The sequence below is a fragment of the Macaca nemestrina genome, chromosome 7 (genome assembly GCF_043159975.1).
Source record: "Macaca nemestrina isolate mMacNem1 chromosome 7, mMacNem.hap1, whole genome shotgun sequence".
Lineage (NCBI taxonomy): Eukaryota > Metazoa > Chordata > Mammalia > Primates > Cercopithecidae > Macaca > Macaca nemestrina.
This window is the reverse complement of record NC_092131.1, coordinates 16,487,775-16,511,925: the sequence shown is the minus strand read 5'-3', so window position 1 is coordinate 16,511,925 and position 24,151 is coordinate 16,487,775. Positions and strand designations below refer to the sequence as shown.

At 49.4% G+C, this 24,151-nt stretch overlaps 1 protein-coding gene across 5 annotated transcripts in view; it reads right to left on the bottom strand.

Annotated features, from left to right (window-relative positions):
* Positions 1-24,151, bottom strand: part of LOC105467551 (coiled-coil domain containing 88C) — a 149,184-nt gene that overhangs the window by 70,339 nt on the left and 54,694 nt on the right. For all 5 annotated transcript variants that reach the window (XM_011717225.3, XM_071099712.1, XM_011717227.3 and 2 more), the window contains 3 exons: positions 20,133-20,202; positions 3,429-3,487; positions 2,214-2,297 (listed from right to left, as the gene is read on the bottom strand). In XM_011717225.3, the coding sequence (XP_011715527.2) occupies positions 2,214-2,297; positions 3,429-3,487; positions 20,133-20,202 (213 nt within the window). The remainder of the gene's footprint in view (positions 1-2,213; positions 2,298-3,428; positions 3,488-20,132; positions 20,203-24,151) is intronic.

Genomic DNA, 24,151 nt, shown 5'->3' with positions numbered 1-24,151 from the left:
GCCCTATGTAAGTGCGGCCAAACCCTTCAGCACAGCTCTGTTCATACAAATCACTTCTGCTTTCAGAACTGGGTCAAAGAGGACACTGATTTTCAAAGAGGACCAGAAAGCACGCCTTACAATTGTTTCCCTATAAGGTCGTGGGATAAGACATCTTCACTGGAACTACATCAATGTAGAACACAAAGAAGGAAAGCTTCAGGGTGAGAGGGTGAGGAAAGGGACTATATGTTACTTCTTAAAATCTATGCAAACAGAGCAAAAATAATTAATCTTTTGTCAGAATGTTGTGTACAAAGCAATCTTGGGTTGTTTTCTGGAACTATTCATAATCAAACAGTTTTCAGGGAAGGGTGCATCTCATTCCCACGGGCCACAGAAGACAGCCTCTTTGGGCCCCTTTCCCTGGCCAGGGAGTGGAGATACACGGCTCTGTCTACATGAAACAGCCTCTCGACACACACCCCGCGATCTGCCCCAGGAGACAGCGTCTGTTTCCAGCTCTCCTCCTCTCAGTTTCGGAAGAGATACCATAGTGCTTGGGCCTCAAAAGAGGAAAACAAGAACAATGAAATCGGGGCATCTACTCTGAAACACACCCAAAGAAGTCTTTATTCAATCAACAGAGGTAGAGAAAACAAAAACACAAACTCAGCTTGAGCAACATAGTAAGACCCCATTCTCTACAAAAAAATGTAAAATTTAGCCGGGCAAGGTGGCATGCACCTGTGGTCCCAGCTACTTGGGAGGCTGGGGCAGGAGGACCACCTGAGGCCAGGAGTTTGAGGCTACAGTGAGCTATGATCACACCACTGCACTCCAGCCTGGATGACAGGGAGAGACCCTGTCTCTAAAAAAAAGACAAACCCATAAAATAAAAAGCAGACAGGGCCCTGTCAACAAAGGCCCTTCAATTTCTCAAAATTTGAAGAGACACCACCTTCTTACTTCTCCCCACCTTAAAAGGATAAGTTTGGATACGGGTGATCTGAGAATTAGGAGAAATCTTATCCCATGATTCAGAGCACCCTAAGGGCACAGGATGGAGAGGCTGGTTCTAGGCCTGCTCCAGACCCAATGCTGGGGAAAGTCCTTGGACATCTCAGGGCCTCTGTAAAGGGTGGTGTGGCTGGGCTTCAGGGGCTCAACCTGGCTGCACCACAGCCACTTACTGAGGTTTTATTTAAATGCTTATGCCCCTCCTCCCACTGAGTCTGACTCAGTGGGTCTCTCAAGGGGCCCAGCACCCCAATTTTTAAAAAGCACCAGGGAATTCTGAAGCCCAGGCCTGACAGCCCCAGCCAGCTGTGGAAGCTGGTAGGCCAAGCCACAGGTTCTCCCCAGTATCAACCCAGGGAGTCCTATGCTCAGCTGCCTCTGCCAATCACACACCAGTTCCTGTGCATGCAAATCTTCTTCATGCATTTATCTCATCTGTCCAATGACACTGACTGCTGAACCCATATCCCCTAAGGTAATTAAAGCACACAGTGCATATTTTGGAAGGAGTGTGGAAGTGGAGGTCAGGAAAGTAAATTGCCACCTGGATACTGCCCCCCAGGGTGGCCGCCTCCTTAGCTGATACCACCTCTGCCAATGTCAATGGCAAAGTGCCGGGAAGGTCAGGCCTCCAAGGCCAGGGGCTCCTCCTCCTGCACTCTGCTGATGCTCAATGCAGAGCCCTCCCGAACCCTCGCTGGGGGCCTGAGTTGGGGATGGGCCAAGTCTCCCAAGGCAGCCTCTCTGGGACTCACTGGTTTAGATTCCCAAGTGGTGTCAGCTTGTCTCTGCCATGTCACTGACAGAAGCAGAGAATCTCTCTCTATAAAGATCAACCGTTCAAAGCAGGGTGACATTTGCCAGAATACATTTTCAGGGCCTGTAAATCAAATTCTGAGCCTCAACCACTTGACAGCTCTTAAAAATAGTCTGAGACCATATTAGGCAAAAAGAAGGCGACAAAAGACGACTTGATTGAGGTGTTTTTTTTTTTTTTAATTTTTATTTTTACCCTCATTTTATTTTAGCTGGCTGATTGATGGCTATCTTTCCAAACAGAATCAATGTGCCTGTGGTGTCTGAAACCTAAGATTAGCAAAATCGTAATGGGTGATGTATTCTTTAAACGTTTCCACTCATAGAGAAGTTTTGCCTCCCGGCTACCACGGGCGCAGCAGTGCACAGCTGAGCCCTCCACGAGGCCACGCACCTACCTCCTGGATATGGGCCACGATGCCAGCCTGGGTCTCAATGTCCAGCTGTTTGATTCTTTCAATGAACTCCTCTTTCCTCTCACACTGTGGAGGGTTACATGTGTTAATGGAAGCACTGTTCAAGTGAGGGCGAAGCTGAGTCCACCACGGCCACAGAATGACAGTTTCAAAAGGAACCACCCACCCCGGGCTTCTTCATAACTAAGAACGCTCTTGCCCTCCTGCCAGCCCTTACGCTGATGTGTCTCTAGTGGTTGCCGGGACCACCTACATCAGAATCACCTGGGGAACTTGTTCTTCAACCTCCCATCCGTAAGCCCCCACCGAGATTGAAAAGACCAGGGTGGAACACAGAACGCTTCGTTTTAAACAAGCTCTCCAGGTGATTCTTAAATACGTAAAGACAGGGAACACCTGGTTTAAGCCAGGGGGTGGCAAACTTCATGTGTAAAAAGCCAGATGGTAAATATTTTAGACTCTGTGGGCCATTTGGCCTCTGTCACAACTACCCAGCTCTGTCGCTGTAGTGGGAAAACAGCCACAGACAATATGTAAAGGCGGGCATAAGGCTGTGTTCCAATAAAACTTATTTGAGAGAGGGTCTCGCTGTCACCCAGGCTGGAGTGCAGTAGCATGATCATGGCTCACTGCAGCCTCAAACTCCTGCACTCAAGTGATCCTCTTGCCTCAGCCTCCTGAGTAGCCGGCAGGCATGCACCACCATACCCAGCTAATGTTTTCTATTATTTTTCTGAAGACAAAGTCTCACTATGTTGCCCAGGATGGTCTTGAACTCCCAACCTCAAGCCATCCTCCCCCACCTCAGCCTCCCAAAGTGCTGAGACTACAGGCATGAGCCACCGCACTCGGCCCAATAAAACTTTATTTACAAATGTAGGCAGCAAGTCAGATCTGGCCCACAGGGTGTAGTTTGCAGATCCTTGCTCTAGCAGTTCCTACACTGGGGACGATTTGCTAATGGTACCCTGGCCTGAGGGATCCCCATCTCGCCTCCTGCCCAAGGTGCCCTGGTACTAGAAACAGCTGCCACCTAAAACAATGGCCGCTTTCTTCTAGGAACCCAGCGGTCTCTTCTGTCATATTGGACTGAAAGGCGCATCCTCCCACCTAAGCTAAGGGCTGGTTCCAGTCCCACAAACCCAGTATGAGAAGGCTGGGGGAGCTCCCTCTGCTGCAGCCCTGCCCAATCCCTACCTGGACGGCACAGCCCAGCACCAGGAGCAGCACCTTCTTGATTTCCTCCATGCTCTTCCCTAGATCAAGAGAGCAACACATTTAACTCAGCTCAACTGCTGGTATAATTTCAGTGACATGTTTACTGTAGGGGGAAAAAAATCAGATAAACAAAAAAAATCATCTCTCTACTCTGTGACATTCACTTAGGTATACGCACTCCATCGATCTTCCATGTGAGGCTTTATTTACTTATTTTATTTTGAGACAGGGTCTCACTCTGTCACCCAGGCTGGAGTGCAGTGGCAGGCCCACAGCTCACTGCAGCCTTGACCTCCCAAGGCTCAAGCGATCTTTTCACCTCAGCCTCCCTAGTAGCTGGGACTACAGACATATACCACCATGCCCAGCTAATTTTCATATTTTTTGAAGAGACGGGTTTTTGCCCTGTTGCCCAGGCTGGTCTCAAACTCCTGGACTCAAGTGATCTGCCCACCTCAGCCTCCCAGGGTGCTGGAATTACAGGTGTGAGCCACCATACGCAGCCTTATTTACTTTTTAAACCAAATGAGAATTCTGTACATAACTATTTGAAGCCCCATTCCATTCAAATATGTCATCAATATCTCCCCGTGGTAATTAATGAACCGTAACATCAGCATCCCTTGTTAGCGCATCAGGTAAGCAAAGTACACAATCGGAGAGACCAACTCCCATAGGAAATACTGAGTCGACACTAAAATAAGGCTGTATACAACCGTCCCCTTTTTATCATGCAAATTTCCAAACAGACCCGGGAGGAGAGTATAACGAACCTCCACAATACACTCAGCCTCACATGATCAACATTCTGCACCTCTCACTCTACCTGCCTCCTCCTTCCCTCTGTAAGTTTGTTTGGCTGGAGTATTCTAAAGTAAATTCCATAAGATAACATAAAGACATCCTTTTTTTTTTTTTTTTTTTTGGGATACAGGGTCCCACTCTATTGCCCAGGTTGGGGTGTAGTGGTACAATCATAGCTCGCTGCAGCTTCCACCTCCTGGGTTCAAGTGATCCTTCCACCTCAGCCTCCCAAGTAGCTGAGACTACAGGTGTGCACCACCACACCTGGCTAACTTTTGTACTTTTTGTAGACAGGGTCTCATAATATTGCCCAGGTTGGTCTTGAACTCCTGGGCTCAAGCAATCCTCCCGCCTCAGTGTTGGGATGACAGGTGTGAGCCACCCCACCTTTTTGATGGTTACATACTTACTTTGTAAAGCAAGGCCACTAACTTACTCAACCAATCCCCTTCCAGAGGTTCAATTTTTATATATAATAGATATAAAAAATATATAATATAGATATAAATATATATATATATATTTTGAGACAGAGTCTCACTCTGTCACCCAGGCTGAAGTGAAGTGGCACAATTTTGGCTCACTTCCACATCTGTCTCCTGGGCTTAAGTGATTCTCCTGTCTCAGCCTCCCGAGGAGCTGGGATTACAGGCGCTTGCCACCACGCCTGTATTTTTGTATTTTTAGTAGAGATGGGGTTTCACCATGTTGGCCAGGCTGGTCTTGAACTCCTGACCTCATGATCTGCTCGCCTTGGCCTCCCAAAGTGCTGGGATTACAGACGTGAGCCGCCGTGCCCGGCCCTAAAATAAGTCAATCTAAACAATGTTATAAAGAATATCACGGTAGCAGGCCGGGCGCAGTGGCTCAAGCCTGTAATCCCAGCACTTTGGGAGGCCGAGACGGGTGGATCACGAGGTCAGGAGATCGAGACCATCCTGGCTAACATGGTGAAACCCTGTCTCTACTCAAAAGAATACAAAAAAAACTAGCTGGGCGAGGTGGCGGGCGCCTGTAGTCCCAGCTACTCGGGAGGCTGAGGCAGGAGAACGGCGTGAACCCGGGAGGTGGAGCTTGCAGTGAGCCCAGATCGTGCCACTGCACTCCAGCCTGGGCAACAGCGTGAGACTCCACCTCAAAAAAAAAAAAAAAAAAAGAATATCATGGTAGCTAATTCTTTATGCATTCCCTTTTTCAGCTTTTCGTATTGACAAGCTGCCCTGCAGACAGGCTCTACCATTTCACCATGGGACATATGTGGTGATTCCCATTTTCCTACCCTTGACAAGCATTTACCCTACCACTCTTTCTCAACTTTGTCAATCAGGCCAAAAATCCTGTTTCGTCATTCTGAGCTCTCTTTGATTGTGCTTGAGGCTGAATGCATCTTCACCTGCTTATCTATCTCAAACACTTAAACGGCAGCACAACACCTGGGCTGAGACGACAGGCTTGGTCACCCAGGAACTGTGTGTCCCAGACAAGCCATATTCTGTCTCCAAGCCTCAGTTACCACATCTATAAAATGGCCTGGGTAATGTGCAGGGTTCCCTTTCAGGTTAAAAAAAAAAAGAAAAAGAAAAAAGAAAAAAAAATCTATATGTTCTGACTTTTTTGTTATATTCTGTTGTATTTGAGGAAGAAAGGATATGCCAGAAAGAGCTTTCTTCTCTTGAAAGACTTAACCAACTCACACACTAGGCTACAGTGGCCCAAAGTATCAAAAACTGCTGGGATGAAAAAACCAGACCACCGTCCTGAGAACTAATGCTGTGGTTCATTTCAGATCCCTGAGTACGAGTAGTGAATGAATATGCGACCTCCTCCTAAGACCCCTCGACTGAGAAATAGCTAAAATTGGCTTTCCTTGAGATAATGACATCACTGTCAAGCCTCAGAACTGGGAACTGGGGGTTCACTGAACCAGAAGCACACGCCGCCCCCCAGCCTGAAGGCAGGGCAGGGAGAGACTGGTGGGCTGGGCCACAGGGTCTAAAGGCCACTTTCCTACTCTGGAGGACACACCTGAGAAAAAGGCTCAGCGTTGCAAAGCAATCTTCTAAGGTTAAATCCTTCTCTTGCTAGTAAGTTTAGAGATTCGTCAATATTTGAAATGGAAAAATTCTCAAAGTCTTAGTATTATTTTTTTTTTACTTGAGATCTTTTATTTGGCCCAAGACACTCTAATCCACAGAATAAATATCACCACAGTGACTCACTTCCCTATTAACACGGAGCTATTCATCAGCCACTTAACTTTAGTTTCGATAAAGAGAAAAGGGGCTGGGCGTGGTGGCTCATGCCTGTAATCCCAGCATTTTGGGAGGCCGAGGTGGGAGGATCACTTGAGGTCAGGAGTTCGAGACCAGCCTGGCCAACGTGGTGAAACCTCGACTCTACTAAAGATACAAAAATTAGCCAGGCGTGGTGGCATGCGCCTGTAACCCCAGCTACTTGGGAGGTTGAGGCAGGAGAATCACTTGAACACAGGAGGTGGAGGTTGCAGCAAGCTGAAATCACTCCACTACACTCCAGCCTGGGTGACAGAGGGAGACTCTGTCTCAAAAAAAGAGAGAGAGAGAGAAAAGGGAATGCCCACATGAGTGTTAACAAAGCCTCCAATCAGTCTTTCTGACAGTGCTTGCCGGCTCAGCCCAAGTCACCCACTTCCCCGTTTCCCTTCTGTCGGCCCACAGATCACTGGCAAGGGCTCATCGCATGCCCATGCTAGATATAAGAGGCACAGACCCTTCCCTGCCATCACTGGCTTGTCTTCCTACAACGAGACTCACTTTTTGAAAGGCCACTCACCAGGTACTGTACCCACCAGAGGAGCCGAAACACTAAGAAAGCACTTAAGGGTCTGAGATTAGCCTAAACAGAAGTCAGGGTTTGCACAGAAAATCTTTATGTACTCTATTCACAGCAAAGTCCCCAAAGGAACTAATTACATCACACTGTAGAATCATTTAGACAACTCTGGTGACCCATTTCCCCAGCCCAAAGCAGATTACAACAGCAAATTAAAAGGGGGAAAAGGGCTGGAGAAGCTCACTGATGGTGTTCTGAGAGCAAGGAAGAGAGCAGAAACCTTGCTCACACACTGGAGGGCTCAAAACTACACTCTGAGGCCAGGTAAGTGGCCCACACATGTAATCCCAGCACTGTGGGAGGCTGAGGCAGGAGGATCGCTTACATCCAGGAGTGCAAGACCAGTCTGGGCAACATACGGAGACCCCCCACCATCCCTGTTTTATTTTTTTTTCCCCTTTTTTGTTTTCCTTTTTTGAGATGGGAGTCTCGCTCCGTTGCCAGGCTGGAGTGCAGTGGCTCAATCTCGGCTCACTGCAATCTCTGCCTCCCGGGTTCAAGCGATTCTCCTGCCTCAGCCTCCTGCGTAGCTGGGACTACAGGTGTGCACCACCACACCCAGCTAATTTTTGTATTTTTAGTAGAGATGGGGTTCCACCATGTTGAACAGGTTGGTCTTGATCTCTTGACCTCATGATCCACCTATCTCAGTCTCCCAAAGTGCTGGGATTACAGGCATGAGCCACTGTGCCCAGTCTTTCTTTTTGAGATGGAGTCTCACTCTGTTACCCAGGTTGGGGTGCAGTGGTGCAAGCTCAGCTCACTGCAACCTCTGCCTCCTGAGGTCAAGTGATTCTCCTGCCTCAGCCTCCTGAGTAGCTGGGATTACAGGCGCACGCCACCATGCCCAGCTAATTTTTGTATTTTCAGTAGAGATGGGGTTTCACCATGTTGGCCAGGCCTGTCTCAAACTCCTGACCTCAAGGGATCTGCTTGCCTTGGCCTTCCAAAGTGTTGGGATTACAGGCGTAAGCCACCGCGCCCAACCAAGATCCCATTTCAATTAAAAAAAAAAAAAAAAATTAGCCAGGCCTGGTGGTGCACTATTTAGGAGGCTGAGGTAGGAGGATCGCCTGGGCCTGGGAGGTTGAAGCTGAAGTGAGCTTTGACTGTGCCACCGCAGTCTAGCCTGGGCAACAGAGCAAGACCCTGTCTCCAAAACAAACAAACAAACAAACAACAACATCGCAAAAACAACACTCCGAGGCTGCTCGGTGACACAGCAAAGGGTTCTACTCCCTCAGCACCCTGCAATCACGCATGACAACCTGAGTTCATTCATTCCCTCATTCATCCCAACACCCATCAGACATCAAGAAAACACTCAATCTGACCCACAGCACAGGTTAGAAAAGCATGGATTCCTGTTTGCTAAGGTTTGTAACAGGAGGAAAAAAGGCATTAAACATAGAGAATTAAGTTTAGAAAAATATTCCTAGGAAAAAAATAAACTCTTTGGTGATGAACAGGTTACTAAGAAATTCACCTCTGCCCTCATTCAAATGAAGCAGAGCAGTGCCCGTTCTCACCAGGCTGAGTAAATAGAAACATTTGCTTATAACAAATGCATCCTGTGATCCCAACCCCTACAGATTCCTACAAATTTTTTTTTTAAAGTGCCCAGGGTGGGGAGCAGAAGTTTCCTCATTTCTCATGAGAAGCCGATGCCCAATTTCTTTCAGGATTTCAGTCGTAAGAAAAACCGCTATTTCCACAAATCTACCAGATTGTGGGTTTTGAATAGTTTCAAAACACAGCAGAAGATTCCCTCCTGGGTCCTTGCCAGTAGGACTGGCTCAGTGACACAGTCAAGCAGGCCAAGATCAAACAAACCTACAGACAGCTCCCTGCCAAGTCCCTACTATGTGCTGGGAGCCAAACCAGCAATCTGAAAGCTGATAAGTGCTACGGGAACCCAAGAAAGGAACTTCTAATTTGCAGCAAGGCCCAGGGCAAGGATTCTAAAGGGAATAACCTCTGAGCTGAGTTCCACAGATGAGGAGGAGACAGACCTGTCGGGTAGGGCTTTCCAGGCCCAGGGAACAGCATGTGCGAAGGCCACGAGGTGAGAGAGCACACTGCTTGTCAAATTATAAGTGCTTTGCGCTTACACTTATCGAGCTGGTGTTCAGAGGGAGAAATGGGGGCAGGTTATAAAACAACGTGGATTTCTACACCAAAAAAAGTCACAAGCAACCACTGGGGGCGGGGATCGAGAAACATCAGACAGGACACACTCCACACTGAACACAACTACACTCTGTCGAGTATAGGAGAACCCCCGGGGACTCCCAGGACTTCCTGAATGAATAGCTGAGTCTACGAAAAACCTACCTTACTACCTGCTTCCTGGAGTCTTGACACAAAGAAATTCACCCCAGCCTATCTTAGCAAAAACGCAATGCAGACAGACAGGCCAACATAAGCTATATAGAAAGCTGCAGATGTTAACAGTCATAAGCTTCCAAAACAGAAGGGAAACCGCCAGACAGCACGTTTCTAAGTGCCGAGGTGAGGATAGAAAAGTAGTTGGACAATTAAAATACATCATCCTCTAAAATGTGCATTATATCATGGTTTGAAAACTCCCCGACTTGCTAGCCCTGAGTCCATGGCAGACATGATTAGTCAATCACAGCACTTTCTGACTCAGGGCGGAACTAGGCCTCAGAATCCTTCTGAACACAGCACTCCACAGACTACCAGTTAATGGACGTTAACACATGGAACAAAACCTATCTTCCTTCCATGACTGGTATATAACCTCAAGAGTCCTTTTTGACTCCACTCTTTGGTTCTTTAAGATGCAGCCATGCCCGTGTTCAGAAGACACTTTTTTTTTTTTTTTGAGATAGAGTCTCGCTCTGTCGCCCAGGCTGGATGGAGTGCAGTGGTGCAATCTCGGCTCATTGCAACCTCAACCTCCTGGGTTCAAGCGATTCTCCTGCCTCAGCCTCCCAAGTAGCTGGAACTACAGGCATCCACCACCACGCCTGGCTAATTTTTGTATTTTTTAGTAGAGACAGGGTTTCACCATGTTGGCCAGGCTGGTCTCGAACTCCTGACTTCAAGTGATTCATCTGCCTCGGCCTCCCAAAGTGTTGGGATTACAGGTGTGAGCCACCACGCCCAGACAAAAAGACACTTTCTGATTTCTGGACACAGGAACTAAATCTTGTTGTGTATAAACGATGACTGAGGTGTGAAGCTGGGGATTTAAGCAATGGCAGGCAAGCATCCCTGTCGAAGAGGGAGCCCTTCCTGCTCCAAACTGCATACCCTCTGCCCTTGCTGGGGTCGAAGGCACAGTGATTCCTGTCCACAGATGAATAGGGGTCAGAGATAAAGCAGTGAAACTGATTCCTCTGTCTTGCTAACTCAGCTCCCCACAACCACAGAGGCCCAGGACCTGCAAATCACCAGCCAGGCTCAGGGTTTAACCCTCACAACCTGGAAGGACTGACTGTATTCTGTAGAGTAACTTTGCCCTTTCCTCCTATAAACCACCATCACTGCACCTTAATATACGGCATGCTACCACATGACTTAATTCTGAAAGCAATCCCCTGAAGACGGTATGATGACTCCATCTTAGAAACAGAAGGATGTAGCTCAGAAAGGCTGAGTCACAGAACTAAGATCTGTTCCCGGGTCCACCACCACCTACCATCTCCTAACTTATTTATGTTTCCTTCTAAAGCAGGGAGCTATGTGGTTTCACTTCTGATCCCTGTGATCCCATGCAGGTTAGTTAACCAGCGTCTGCTGACTGAGTGAGGTTAACTGTTAGCATCAAGTACCTGGGTGAGAACAGCAAAGAGAACAGTTTCAGTTTCTCTCTTCCACGGCACATACGTGTGCTTACTGATTCTACATTCTCTTTTCTTCTGGCTTATATGCTGGTGTGAACCACTGACTGCTTTCCCTGGTTTTGTACTTAAAAACGAGTTATTTCATAAGGATGCTCACGAGGCTGTCACAGTGATTTGGAAACAGCAGTGCACCGAATACAACCCTGTCGTTTCTCCTCAGTACACAGGCACACCCCAACACTCACTCACGCAGGCACAGCTCTCAGGGCCCTCCTGAGGCCTCAGCTTACAACGGGAAGAGCTGTTCATTATTATAACAGTCAGGGGTACTTCCCAGGCACTGCCCAGGAATACCAGAGGTAGAGAGTTCCCTGTGGGTGGGCTCACGGGGATGCTCCATCATGTGTGTCCCCACCCACGGGGAAGGAGGCAGGCGCCTCTACGCAGGGGCTCACATTCTGGGGAGCGGCCCCTGTGAAATCCTCCTGTCACCACATGTGCCCCCACCATTAACACAACCAGGCACACACATTTATCAAACATGGACTCTGGCAGGCGCTAAGCTGCATGCCTGTGTGGAATGGTGCAGGAGCCTCCCGGGGCACCCTGACCAGTGGCCCTTTACCCCAGTGTCTCTCTGCTGCCCGTATCAAGTCTGTCCCACCCCTACAGATACCCCAGCACCACCATGCACAACAGACGTCAGCTGGCCCCAGGTCGTGTAGAACACTTTGAAATACCAGCCCCTCGGAGCACCCTCACCCCAAAAATGACCTCCTACCCCACCTGCCTGCCACGGCTGCAGAAGCTGACAGCGCGAATTCATTTCCCAGCACCAAACACCTGAATACCAGAGGAGTAGAATCAGCCACAAGCCAGCAGCCTGAGACCTGCGTTTGCCCTGGGAGGGGGCGAGGAGCTAGGGCAGGCAGGGGATGCTCTGGGAAAGGGTCCCTCCCAACCGCCAGGTGGAAAACTCAAACATAAAGACCTTTGACAAACAGCATCTCTTCGCTCCTCTGCAGACGGCGGCGGCCACAGACAGCAGGCCTGCTGGAAGCCATGGTGTGGCTGTCGCAGCCAGCGGTGCGTTCTCTGTGTGCCCAGGCCATCGCTAGGAAGTTTACTAACAAAGTCTGGTCTCCAGGCAGATCCGCGGGTGCTCGGAGGCCGGCGTGTGGGCCGTGCTGTGACGCTCAGCTGGGCTTGGTGTCAGCCAAACTCTGCAGCTTCCTGGGAAAGGAAAGCCTCGGCTCCCGGCCCAAGTGCCCCAGCACCGCACATGGACTGGAGACCTCGTTTCTGGATACAAAAAGCAGCACAGAAGCAAAGAAGCAGGATGGAAATGGGGTAGTTTGAAACAGCATTTGGTTGCTTTTCTGAACCTTCTCTCTCAAGGATGAAAGAGGAAATTTTAGAACAATCAAAATGCCTGCAAGATTAGTTTTCTTTTTCTTATTTCTTCCCTCCCATTCAAAGGCCCCAAACTTTTTGCAGATATGAAAATTATATATATATATATATATGTAATATATATACACACACACACACACACACACACACGTACATTTATACACAGGATTAGAGAATTACGGCCAGGAGAAATAAAATAAAACCAACAGAGGTAGGGGAAAAGAACACAAGAATGGCTCATGAAGCCGGAGTGGCTGACCCTTAGCCTCCACACCACACGGTGAGCAGGATGGAGCCGGGGGCAGGACTGGGAGGGCCGCAGGGCCGGGAAGACAGGGCTCTTGAGTTTTAAAAGCACAATCTCAGCAGGAGGACGGCTCCCCACAAGCCGGACTCTGAGCCTGTGCCTGGATTGCCAGGGTGGGGGTCAGCAAGCCTCGGGCACACCCAGCCCTCACAAGTTCCCGGGGCCCCCCTGAAGGAAGGCAGGGCTGTGCCGTGTGGGCCACAAGAGATGTTTCCATGGGATCTGAAAAGCACTCCAAGGACACGACGGCAGGAGAGCAAATCAATACTGAGAGGGTTAAATATTAAATTCCAAGGAGTTTCAGGAGGTCTGTTTCCTCCGGCCCATGAAACCTAAACCTCAGCTGTCACAGAAGACCTCCTCCCTGCCCCAGGCTTGCTACTCCTCATGGGACTCCCAGCAACTTGCACTCCCCTGAGCTCATTCCACCTAGAACACCTTTCCTCGCTTTCTCTGTCTGAGGCCTTGCCCAGATATTGCCTCCTCCAGGAAGCCTTCCTGACCTGCCCAAGCAGAACGCATCAGCCCCCTTGCACTGGCTGTGAAGCACGTTCTTGTACCATCTTCTGTCCCGGAATAAATGTCTCTGTGGACCCTGTCTCCCCTTCCTGCCTCAACACAGACTGGGGGCTTCCTGATCTGAGGTGGCCTGTTCATCTCACCAGCGGAGGGGAGCTAAAGGAGGCGCCTGGGCTGAGCTCCTTTTGAGAGCCTCTGGCCGAGGGGCAGCCAGCTAAGATGAGGAAGGATGAAAAGGTGCTCCAGCCTTGTATTTGGGGGAGGTCAGAAGTCGGGCCTTCTGGCTTCCTCAGCTGGTGCAGTAGATAGAGCCGAGTCCTGCACTCAGCTGAGAAGGAAGGTCGGTCATAGCATTTTGTGTGCACAGCACCCTGTTTCTTTGGGGTGCCTCCTCTGCTGCAGGAATGCGCACCCGCTGTAACCATCATAAGAGAGAGAAAACGTAGGACAGAGGGCCAGGCCACTGAACAGCAATTAGTGAAACCCCAAGGCTCTTCTCAAAGGTTCCAGTGGTATTCAGATAGGACCCTGTAGGGTGTGCATATGGAGTCGCAGCTCCTCCAGGACTCCCAGGAATCCTGCTTGGCATTTAGAATGTAAGAAACATCAGGGCAGCCGGGCGCGGTGGCTCAAGCCTGTAATCCCAGCACTTTGGGAGGCCGAGACGGGCGGATCACGAGGTCAGGAGATCGAGACCATCCTGGCTAACACGGTGAAACCCCGTCTCTACTAAAAATACAAAAACTTAGCCGGGCGAGGGGGCAGGCGCCTGTAGTCCCAGCTACTCGGGAGGCTGAGGCAGGAGAATGGCGTGAACCCGGGAGGCGGAGCTTGCAGTGAGCTGAGATCCGGCCACTGTACTCCAGCCTGGGCTACAGAGCAAGACTCCGTCTCAAAAAAAAAAAAAAAAAAAAAAAAAAAGAAACATCAGGGCAGACCGGTGATGGTAACCCTCTTGCTTGGAACCAGTGGCCGACTGTCCACAAAAGTAACCATCTGTGCAATTTATGGTGTGAAATCTGTCTTTCACCTATGCAGACCTCCACGCCGTGTGCCTCTGAGCGAGCTCCTCCACTCTCTGGGCTGGGCTTCTGCACCTATGAGGCTCGTTCTCTTCCATTCTAAACGGCTTCGGTGGGATCAGCCATGTATAAGTCTGGAAACCACTATTATACTTGGATACAAACCCTGGAAGAAAAAACAGTGCTCTCTTCCAGCACAACTGTCCTGTGATTCATCGCAGAAAGTAATTTGCTAACACCCTGGCTTCCCGTCAGACACATCTAGTCTTTATTTGTGCGTGTGGCACAGTGACAGGCCTGGCTGCCGAGAAAGATGCTGAGAAGCCAGAGCTGGAGGGACCCCAGAGCTGGTCTAGCTCCATCCAGCATCCTCCCTCACTGCTCAGACAGCACAGACATGAGCTATTGCTTCTCACAGGCTTCTCGTAGAATATGCTCATCAGTAACCGCGGAAGACGTTTAATAGCCGTGCAGCTGGCAAGATGCTGAAGGTGGTTTTCAGGCAGTCATCTCAGGCCTAGGGGAGGCAGACAAGCGGTACTGGGCAGAGAATGAATCTCACTTGACCCTGACCACCGACAACTGGCCTTCTTATCTGTGACAGCAAGTGGGTAACGCCTGTCGGGGGCCCCAGCTTGATGGGGGAGCCAAGTGGAGAGGAGAGAGGAAGACAGAAAGGCAGGCCCCCTGCATGGATGCTGTATTTACTGAGCACCTACTACATGCCAGGTGGTATGTAATGTCTACATTCTAGACATTAGAATGCACTGACAACAGCAACAAAAACCCCAGGATTCCTGCTCTCAGGAGAGCGTGTACCCTAGCGGGGGAAAAGCATGCAATGCCACAGGGGGGAAAAAAATAAGTGAACAGTATCGTCCATTCTCAGGTGCCAAAAGGTACGGAGAAGGGAAAGCAGAGCAGGACAAAGAAGACTGGGCATGTGGCAGGAGAGACAGGTGGGGCCACACTGAACAGGGGCTCACAGGTGGTGTTTACACAGTTTGCTGGCAGAGGGACCGGCAGGCGCACAGGCCCTAGTGCCCAGAGCGGGCTGCAAAGTGACAGTCGGCTGACTTGAGCAGGGGGCTGCTCGGGCTGCCATGCTGGGAGCAGACTGCAGGGGGTAGGGGTGAGGACACTGCCCTGGGGAGCAGCCAGGCAGAAGCAGGGTAGCTGGCAGTGGGGAGGAGGGCTGCAGAGGAGAGCTCAGCTTCTGGGGGTGCAGTGAGGGTAGACCCAGGATGCCAGGCGAAGGCACAGACGTGAGTAAAAGGGAAGGATAAGGATGGCGGAGGAGAAACAAAGCAAAGGACACTCTACGGCACTCTGGCCCCAGAAGCCTGCATCCTGCCTCACTACGGGGGCCAGCTTAAGAGCCATCATATAAAAGTGAGGGTGGGGTTCAAGCACAGCCCAGCCAGAGTTCAGGCCATGCTCGGAGAAGCAGAGACTACAGCAGTGAGGCACCAGACAGACCCTCCCATCCCCAGGGGCATGGGTGCAGCTGAGAGTGAGCTGCAAAACCACAGCACCATCAGAGCAGAAACCCAGAGACGGTCCCGGGGTGGACACAGCGTAAGCGAGTAAGGAGTTTGGGCCAGGACAGGCTGAGGAGAGATTTCAAATGCAATTTTCAGTACACAAAGTACTGTTTCATAGTCACTGCACCGTCCTTGACTTCCACCCAGGATAGGAAGAGAGTGAACACCCTTCTGTCTGATGGGTGAGGGAGGGTTAAGTGAGACATACAGAAAAATTGTAAGTTGTGACACCTCCCTTTTTTAGGTCAGAGAGAGGGGACAAATGCGTAGACTCTCAGGGTCTTTTAGTATCAGTGTGCTGGGGGACAACGGGTGGACCAGATGCTCTGTTGGGATCTGGAATCTGGGAGCTTGTGATGCTATGTGCTCAAAACAGAAAAGTTGCCCCAAACTATAAAAAAATGTTATAAATAACAGTACAGTGTCAGCATCCACCAAAAAGAGTACAAAGCAAGCCCCTGACACACGAGGGGGACAGATTTAGTTAAAAAGCACACACACACACCACCCTAGGCAACCATACAAATTTAAAAAAACACCAACTTTGTTCTTTGTTTAGAAAGAAACGAAAAAAGCTTCACACATCTATTTTTACAATTTAAAACTGAAAATGCTATTTCATAAATCCATCTCTCTGCCCCCAGCACTGGTGTCTGCATCTTCCTGCTGGTGGATGTCCCCTGCCAGCCTCCTCTGCTCTCAGAGCACCCTGGGACTCCTGTCAAACCTACTCATCTGTGCACCCAGCTCCCGGTCCCCCAGCCCTGACACGCTGCCCTCCATGTGCAGCCTGCTGAGGCCACCGTCTAGCATGTCAGTCAGCGCGGCCTGGGGCCCTCTGAGCCCTCGGTGATGGGTAAGTTATTCCCGTCCTTCCCTTTCCCGGCGCTCACTGTCCAGTTTCTCTAACTCCGCCTTCAGAGCTGGGAGCAGCTGATTCACGTGGGCTGATTATATACCATGGGGGTCCCAGGGACATCCAATTCACCTGTCAACTATCTAAAACCAGCTTCCCCTTAACGTTCTAAAAACTGAATTGTGGTTAGGGTTGTACAACTTTGTATATTTATGAAAAAGATCACTGAATTATACACTTACGATGGGTGTATTTTATAGCATGCAAATGATACCTCAATAAAGCCGTTAAAAAAAAATCAGCATCCACATCTTTACAGATGTTTCTGTTTGGCAGCAGACCTGAGGTGGGGACCTATGTTCTCTGCCCATGGGCAATCTCTGTGGTGTTGGGAGGTGCCTGACGGCAGCGGGGCAGAGAGGACAGGCTTCCAGATGGCAGTGGAAGGGGAGACACCTGCAGGGGTGAGAAGAGAGAGAGCGCCAGCAGGAAGGTGGGCAAGCTATGCAGGTGACATCAGAGCCGAAGGGAGGGGTGAGAAAAGGCAGGGAGAAGGATGTGTTTAATATTGGGTTCAACCATACACAATGGTCATTTTCATAGGTCAAAAAAGGCTGAATATTGCAATCGCCTACAGTTAAACCTAACCCATGGATGTCCACGTGTGACAGACGAAGCAGCTCAGGTTTGGGGACAGACAGAGCAGGTTTCTAATCAGCCCCTCTGCTTACAGGCCAACTGGTCAAGGGCATGACACCCACACCCTCGGAGCCTCAGTTCTCTCACTATAAACAGAAATGGGCGCAGCCACACCACAGAAGCACATTTTCATTCCTTTAAAAACAAATTTTAATTAACTAATTAAAGATGGAGTCTTGCCTGTCATCCAGGCTGGAGTGCAGTGGCTCAATCATGGCTCACTGCAGCCTCGACCTCCTGGACTTAAGCCGTCTTCCTCAGCCTCCCAAAGTAGCTAGGACTACGAGTGTGTGTCACCATGCCCGGCTAACTTTTTTATTTTTTGTAGAGCTAGTCTCTCGCCACCACGCTCAGCCTTTCATTCAACTTTTAACGCAAGTTCAATGGCAAGCACAGGGTGGGCTTGCTAAGGAGTCACTGTCCCCCTCTCTTGCTCCTCCAGTGTCTCCAGGGTAGAAGGAACAACAGGAGCAAGCTACCGCCAACCTCTACAGGCAGCGCTCTCACCTCCTCCCGTAACACCAGCCCCAAATAAACCAGGAAGGCGGCAGAGTTCTGCTTAGCAAAACAGGCTCCACTTCCCTGAAGTTACCAGAAATCATGAGAGTGCCCCCGACCCTGGAGCCCATGGCTGTGGCCAGCGTGGACTGCATTTGGCATCCCGCCTTTCTCCGGAGGAGCCGTGAAATAAAGCCGGAACACACATGGCCCCATGACAGAGCTGGCAAGCGAGCAGAACCAAAGGCTCCCTGCTACTGACACGTGAAGTGGGGGAGGGCGCTTGCCGTCAGGGGCCACCAGGAGGACCGGGGGTGGCCTCTGCAGAGTCCCCATGTAAGGCGGTGGTGCCCACAGGCCAGAGCACTGAAGACTAACAGGGGTCCAGGGAAGCTCTTCCTTCTGGCTCATACAGACAAAAGGCAGACACCTCAGCCAGCTGAAGCCCAGAAGGAGCGCCCCCACGGAACAAGGAAGCCGCCGCTGATGTTCTCAGGGCGATGGCACTAAAAGAGGACTGCTCTCCCACCAGCTATGTCCTCAGCTGGTCACTCAGTGAACTCTTCTGAAGTCTCAAGGCCACTTTAGTTACTGTCATATGGACAGGAGAGGGGATGGCCAGGCTGCAGTGAGGCCAGGGTGAGGAGACGCCAACAGAGGGAAGCCTGAGTCCCTTTTGGAAACGCTTCTAATGTTTAGGATCCACGGTCTATTGCCATCCTACAGGTGCGGCTTTTCCTGCGTTCCTTGATCCCTCAGCTATTCCAGGAGGCCCCAGACCTAGGGTTCCAAAATGATGACAAGGTCTCCATCAGAACAAGGGAAGCCCTAGCCAGCGAGAGTAAGTCTGTCCCTGGGGCCTGCGACTTCTGTCCAGGAGCTATGGGTGCAGGTAAACACACGCAAAGGTGAAAGGAACGCAAGGCATCACTCCAATGTAATGCACCCAGGAAGTTACCTGACAGGCAGAGATTAAGTTCTGACTTTCTGTAAGATGCCAGGAGGACATTTAATTTGGTTTTTCTTTCTTTTTTTCATTTTATAATTAGAGATGAGGTCTCACTATGTTGCCCACGCTGGTCTTAAACTCTTGGGCTCAAGCGATCCTCCTGCCTCAGTCTCCCAAAGTTTTGGGGTTACAGGAATGAGCCACTGCGCTGGGCCTCATTGAGTCTTTCAAACTCACACTGAGTGTCAGAGACTGCAGGGACCTAGAACCTGTGCCTACCAGGAGAGCTGAGTCCAGCAGGGAGACATAAAACAGATCAATGAGCTCCGTCACCGAGCATGAATGAAGCCTTGCAGGACCCCAGTGAAGACAGAAGTCGTTCTCTAAAGAGATTCTTACTCTCCGGTCTAAGGTACCACACTCCCTGATGGTGTCAGTTGATTCCACACTTACTCAGGAAGTGAGTCCACCAGATGGTATGACTCAGGCACCTAAACCCAGACTCATCTTCTCAGGAGCAACAAGGCAGTGGCCTCGCCAGCCTCTACACACACATCTGAGGGGTTGGGAGGCTTCACTCTTTTTTTTTTTTTTGAGACAGAGTCTTGCTCTGTGCCCAGGCTGGAGTGCAGTGGCGTGATCTCGGCTCACTGCAAACTCCGCCTCCCGGGTTCACGCCATTCTCCTGCCTCAGCCTCCCGAGTAGCTGGAACTACAGGCACCCACCACCACGCCCAGCTAAATTTTGTTTTTGTATTTTTAGTAGAGACGGGGTTTCACTGTGTTAGCCAGGATCGTCTCAATCTCTTGACCTCGTGATCCGCCCGCCTCGGCCTCCCAAAGTGCTGGGATTACAGGTGTGAGCCACCGTGCCTGGCCTGGGAGGCTTCAATCTTTTTTTTTTTTTTTTTTTTTTGAGACGGAGTCTTGCTCTGTCCCCCTGGCTGGAGTGCAGTGGTACAATCTCGGCTCACTGCAAGCTCCGCCTCCCGGGTTCACACCATTCTCCTGTCTCAGCCTCCTGAGTAGCTGGGACTACAGGCACCCACCACCGCGCCCGGCTAATTTTTTGTATTTTTAGTAGAGACGGGGTTTTACCGTGGTCTCGATCTCCTGACCTTGTGATCCGCCCGCCTCAGCCTCCCAAAGTGCTGGGATTACAGGTGTGAGCCACCACGCCCAGCTGAGGCTTCAATCTTAAGGAAGAAATGTGCCCTTGGCTGAATGCCTCAGGGTAATGAACCCACTCTTTAAAATCTCAGCAAAATGATAATGTGTTTTCACTGTGCTGGCCCAAGCTGGCAGCCAGAGCTCGACGGCCAGCAGCTGCCCAACGCCGATGGCACTGCCCAGGCACCGCAGGGGGGGAAGGGAGCGGCTTTCACTCACCAGATAGTGGGTCTCTGCCAATCATCAAAACATTGGGCAAATTCATTACAATCAGCTGCTGGAGAACTTCCTGCAGAAACAAAGGGGGAAAAGATACCATTAAGAACCGGGAACAAAAATAAAGAGGGATTAAGTAAATTACAAGTAATGAAGCCCCCGGATGGGTGTGCAGCCATCCCGTGGTGACGACGACGGTGCTAATAGTGACAGCAAGGAGCAGGTAAGATGCAAACAAACATGAAAGTCAAAGCCTAACTGTATTTCTGTCTTGATTGTTAGCAAATAAAAAGTATGTCTACAAGGATTTAATGGGGTTATGAAAAAAGAAAAAGCATATTTAAAAAATAAAATGAAAGCTAAAGTTATGTCTGCATAGGTAGAGAGGCCTCGGGGAAAAAAAGGCAATAGATGACACGCTCAGATAGCAGGATGATGTTTCTTTTTTAAAAGATATCCTTATTTTTATTGTATGACTTGTGCAATTAAAAAATGAGGCCAGGTGCAGTGGTTAACGCCTGTAGTCTCAACCCTTTGGGTGGCTGAGGCAAGAGGATAGCTTGAGACCAGGATTTTGAGACTAAGCCTGGGCAACATAGCAAGACCCCATCTTCTCTCACACACACACACACACACACACACACACACACACACACACACACACACGCTCTCTTAGCCAGGTGAAGTGGTGTGTGCCTGGGATCCCTGCTACTTGGGAGGCTGAGGTAGAAGAATCGCTTGAACCTGGGTGGTCGAGGATGCAGTGAGCTGAGATCACACCACTGCACTCCAGCCTGGGGAACAGATGGAGATCCTGTCTCCAAAAAAGAAAATAATAATAATAAGGAATAAAGATTAAAGAGACGCTACTGAGCCTTTCTAATCTGATGGTTCAGGATCCAGCACTAAGCAGGTCTTTGGTACAAGTTATAAATGAGGAGACTTCTCTTGTTTATAGCATGGACTTCCTAAGCGAGCAGAGCTGCTCTGCACAGCCAGAGGTGGTGCCTTCTGGCCCTCACACCAATGGGCTTGGAAAGAAGACCCAGGCATCAGCTATCAGTCACCCCCGCTCATCTGGGTACAGGCTCTTCTCAGCGTGCTGGCTCACAGCCCAGCGTACCACTTACATCCCCCTAAGAATTTCTCGGGGCAGATCAGTCTTCTGTGCCCAGATGCACAAATAAGGAGATTTTAAAATTCCAATTCTGGCAGGGCACGGTCGACACGCCTGTAATCCCAGCACTTTGAGAGGCTGAGGTGGGAGGCTTGAGCCTGGAGTTCAAGACAAGCCTGGGCGACACAGAAAAAACTCGTATCTACAAAAAATTAAGAATCAGCTAGGTGTGGCACTGAGCCCTTGTGGTCCCAGCTACCCGGGGGGATTGCCTGAGCCCAGGAGTTCCAGGCTGCAGTGAGCGATGTTGCACAACTGCACTCCAAGCTGGGTGACAGAGCAAAACCCTGTCTATAAAAAAAAAAAAAAAAAAAATCCAATTTTACGGAAGACAAAAAAGAGGGTGGGTTTCATAACTATTCTAAAAGTGGCCACTGTAGAAATTCTTCACCAAGAATGCTCCTCTTAGGCCTTTAAAAAGTGTTTCTGTTGAGACACAACTAGTTTCATAAGTCGCTCTATTGCATAACATGCGGAATCTCTATATCCAGTATGCTGCTAACTGGCTCTCAAGAAGAGGGGGATAACTACACAACCCACATGGCCCGGGTGCATATCTCAGACCATCTCTGGTCAGATTAGAACGGCCGAGGCCGCATGCCGGGAGAGGCATGAGTCCCTCCTTATTGTCTTTCTATGGCTCCTGTCCACACGGCCAGAGGGGATGTTAAACCGTGAGGTGTACCCCACTCCCGAACACACCAGCCCCCCTCCACTCAATGCTGGAAATCACATTTCTCCATTATCCAGGGTCACACGTCACTGCGTCAGCGACGGCTAATGCTTTCTCAGACATGTTTCAGCTGGTAAGTATCTGTATGCGTTGGACAACAGTGTGAGTTGTTTAACCGCCTCAGCCCTCCTTTAGGGCTCGGGAAAAGTCAATGTGAAAAAATTGTCTCTTAAGTTCATGAGTTCGCCAAAGGGTTCCAACATCCTCGCCCTACTACCCCTGGCAAAACACACCAGCAAAATCAGTGAAATCTGCTTTCCAGCTAATTCACTCAGTGAAAGGAGGGTGCCCAACAGCACCAGCCTGTCCGTCACATAGCTCCCTCCCAGCCTCACAACTACACTCCAGGCCAGGCACGGGGGCTCACGCCTGTAATCCAGCACTCTAGGAGGCCAAGGTGGGCGGATCACCTGAGGTCAGGGGTTCGAGACCAGCCTGGCCAACATGGTAAAATTCCATCTCTACTAAAAATACAAAAATTAGCCAGGCGTGGTGGCGCATGCCTGTAATGTCAGCTATTTGGGAGGCTGAGGGAGGAGAATCGCTTGAACCCAGGAAGCAAAGGTTGCAGTGAGCCTAGATCACACCACTGCACTCCAGCCTGGGTGACAGAGCAAGACTACATCTCAAAAAAAAAAAAAAAAAAGAAAAAGAAAAGAAAAAAAACACCACACTCCAGTGTTCCAGTCAACTCGAGGAAGAAAAATGTCATCACCAGCAAACCAGCCATAGTCCCCTTCCTAACTCTCGGCTAGTTGTTTTCTTCTGCCATTTATCCAAGCTCAGCCCTGTACCAGGGTGAACGTGTTTATAAGCAAGATGCAATACGTGAAATCATCTTGTTTTGTTGTTTTGTTTTTTGAAATAATCTGAAGGTCACTGCAAAAAATGCAAATTGTTATTTTTATGCGAATGTTAATCTAAGCAAAACACTGCTGGAAATATTGCTAGAAAATGTATGTGTTCTCCTTCCAAAATAGGATGTTTAATTTTATCTAATCAGTCCTTTCTAGTTTTCCCACAAGAAACATGTGTCATTTGTGCAATTAAGAAATAATGTTTTAGGAACAGACAATGTCTTTCTGAGTTGTTCCCTTCAAAACACCATGGTTCTCCTAAGATGTAATCCTATGGCCAGAGCTACTCCCAAGTCATTAACTGGTCCCCTTAAAGGACCCTCAATCACATTTCCAGCAAAAACTGGCTCAGACGCCAGGGATGTCCAGCAATATACATAGTTGAGACATATTAATTCAAATGTTCTATTAGCCATCTTTAAAAAAGTAAAAAGAAACAGGTGAAAATATTCAACTTTAATTAAGCCAATATATAATCATTTCAACCCATAATTGACATAAAAATGTACTGAGATATTTTATTTATTTTTTATTTTTATTTTTGTAGAGACGGGGTTTCACCATGTTGCCCAGGCTAGTCTCGAACTCCTGGACTCACGCAATCCGCCCACCTCGGCCTCCCAAAGTGCTAGAGTCACAGGTGTGGGTCACCTCGCCCGGCCTTTGCATGCTTTTTTTCATACAGTCTTTGAAATCAGTGTGTATGTTACACATATAGCACATCTCAATTCAGATGCTAAATGTTCACTGGAATTACTTGTGTTTCCAGATTTCATGAAATCTAGAGTTGAAAAAGTGCATTTGTTGGAGGTATAATATGCTGAGATTAAGAAAAAATAATAAAAAAAGTTTTTAAGAAAGAAAAAGTAGACTTGTATGCCCACGTTGTTCCAAACACATTTAAAAGTTTTCCTACAACTGAACTGAGTACCAGTTTTCAAATTTAAATGAACTAGAATAAAGAATTCATTTCCACAGTCACACTGCGGTATCTCCAGGCCCTGAAGGCCACATGGGACTGGTGGCTACCGGGCCCCAACACCAGACCTTTGCCCTCCCCCGCGGGGAATGGGGTGGGGTGAGGCGCCTCTGGGCTGGCCCTCAGTCTGGCAGGGACGTGAGGAGGCTGCTGACGAGGGGACCCTCCTACATGGCATCAGAACAGAAAGCCAGAAAGCCGCTCACTTGGAGGCTGCAGCTGATGCTGTCTTGCCAGGGCACCTGGTCACACCCCAGCCAGCCACGCGTGAGGCAG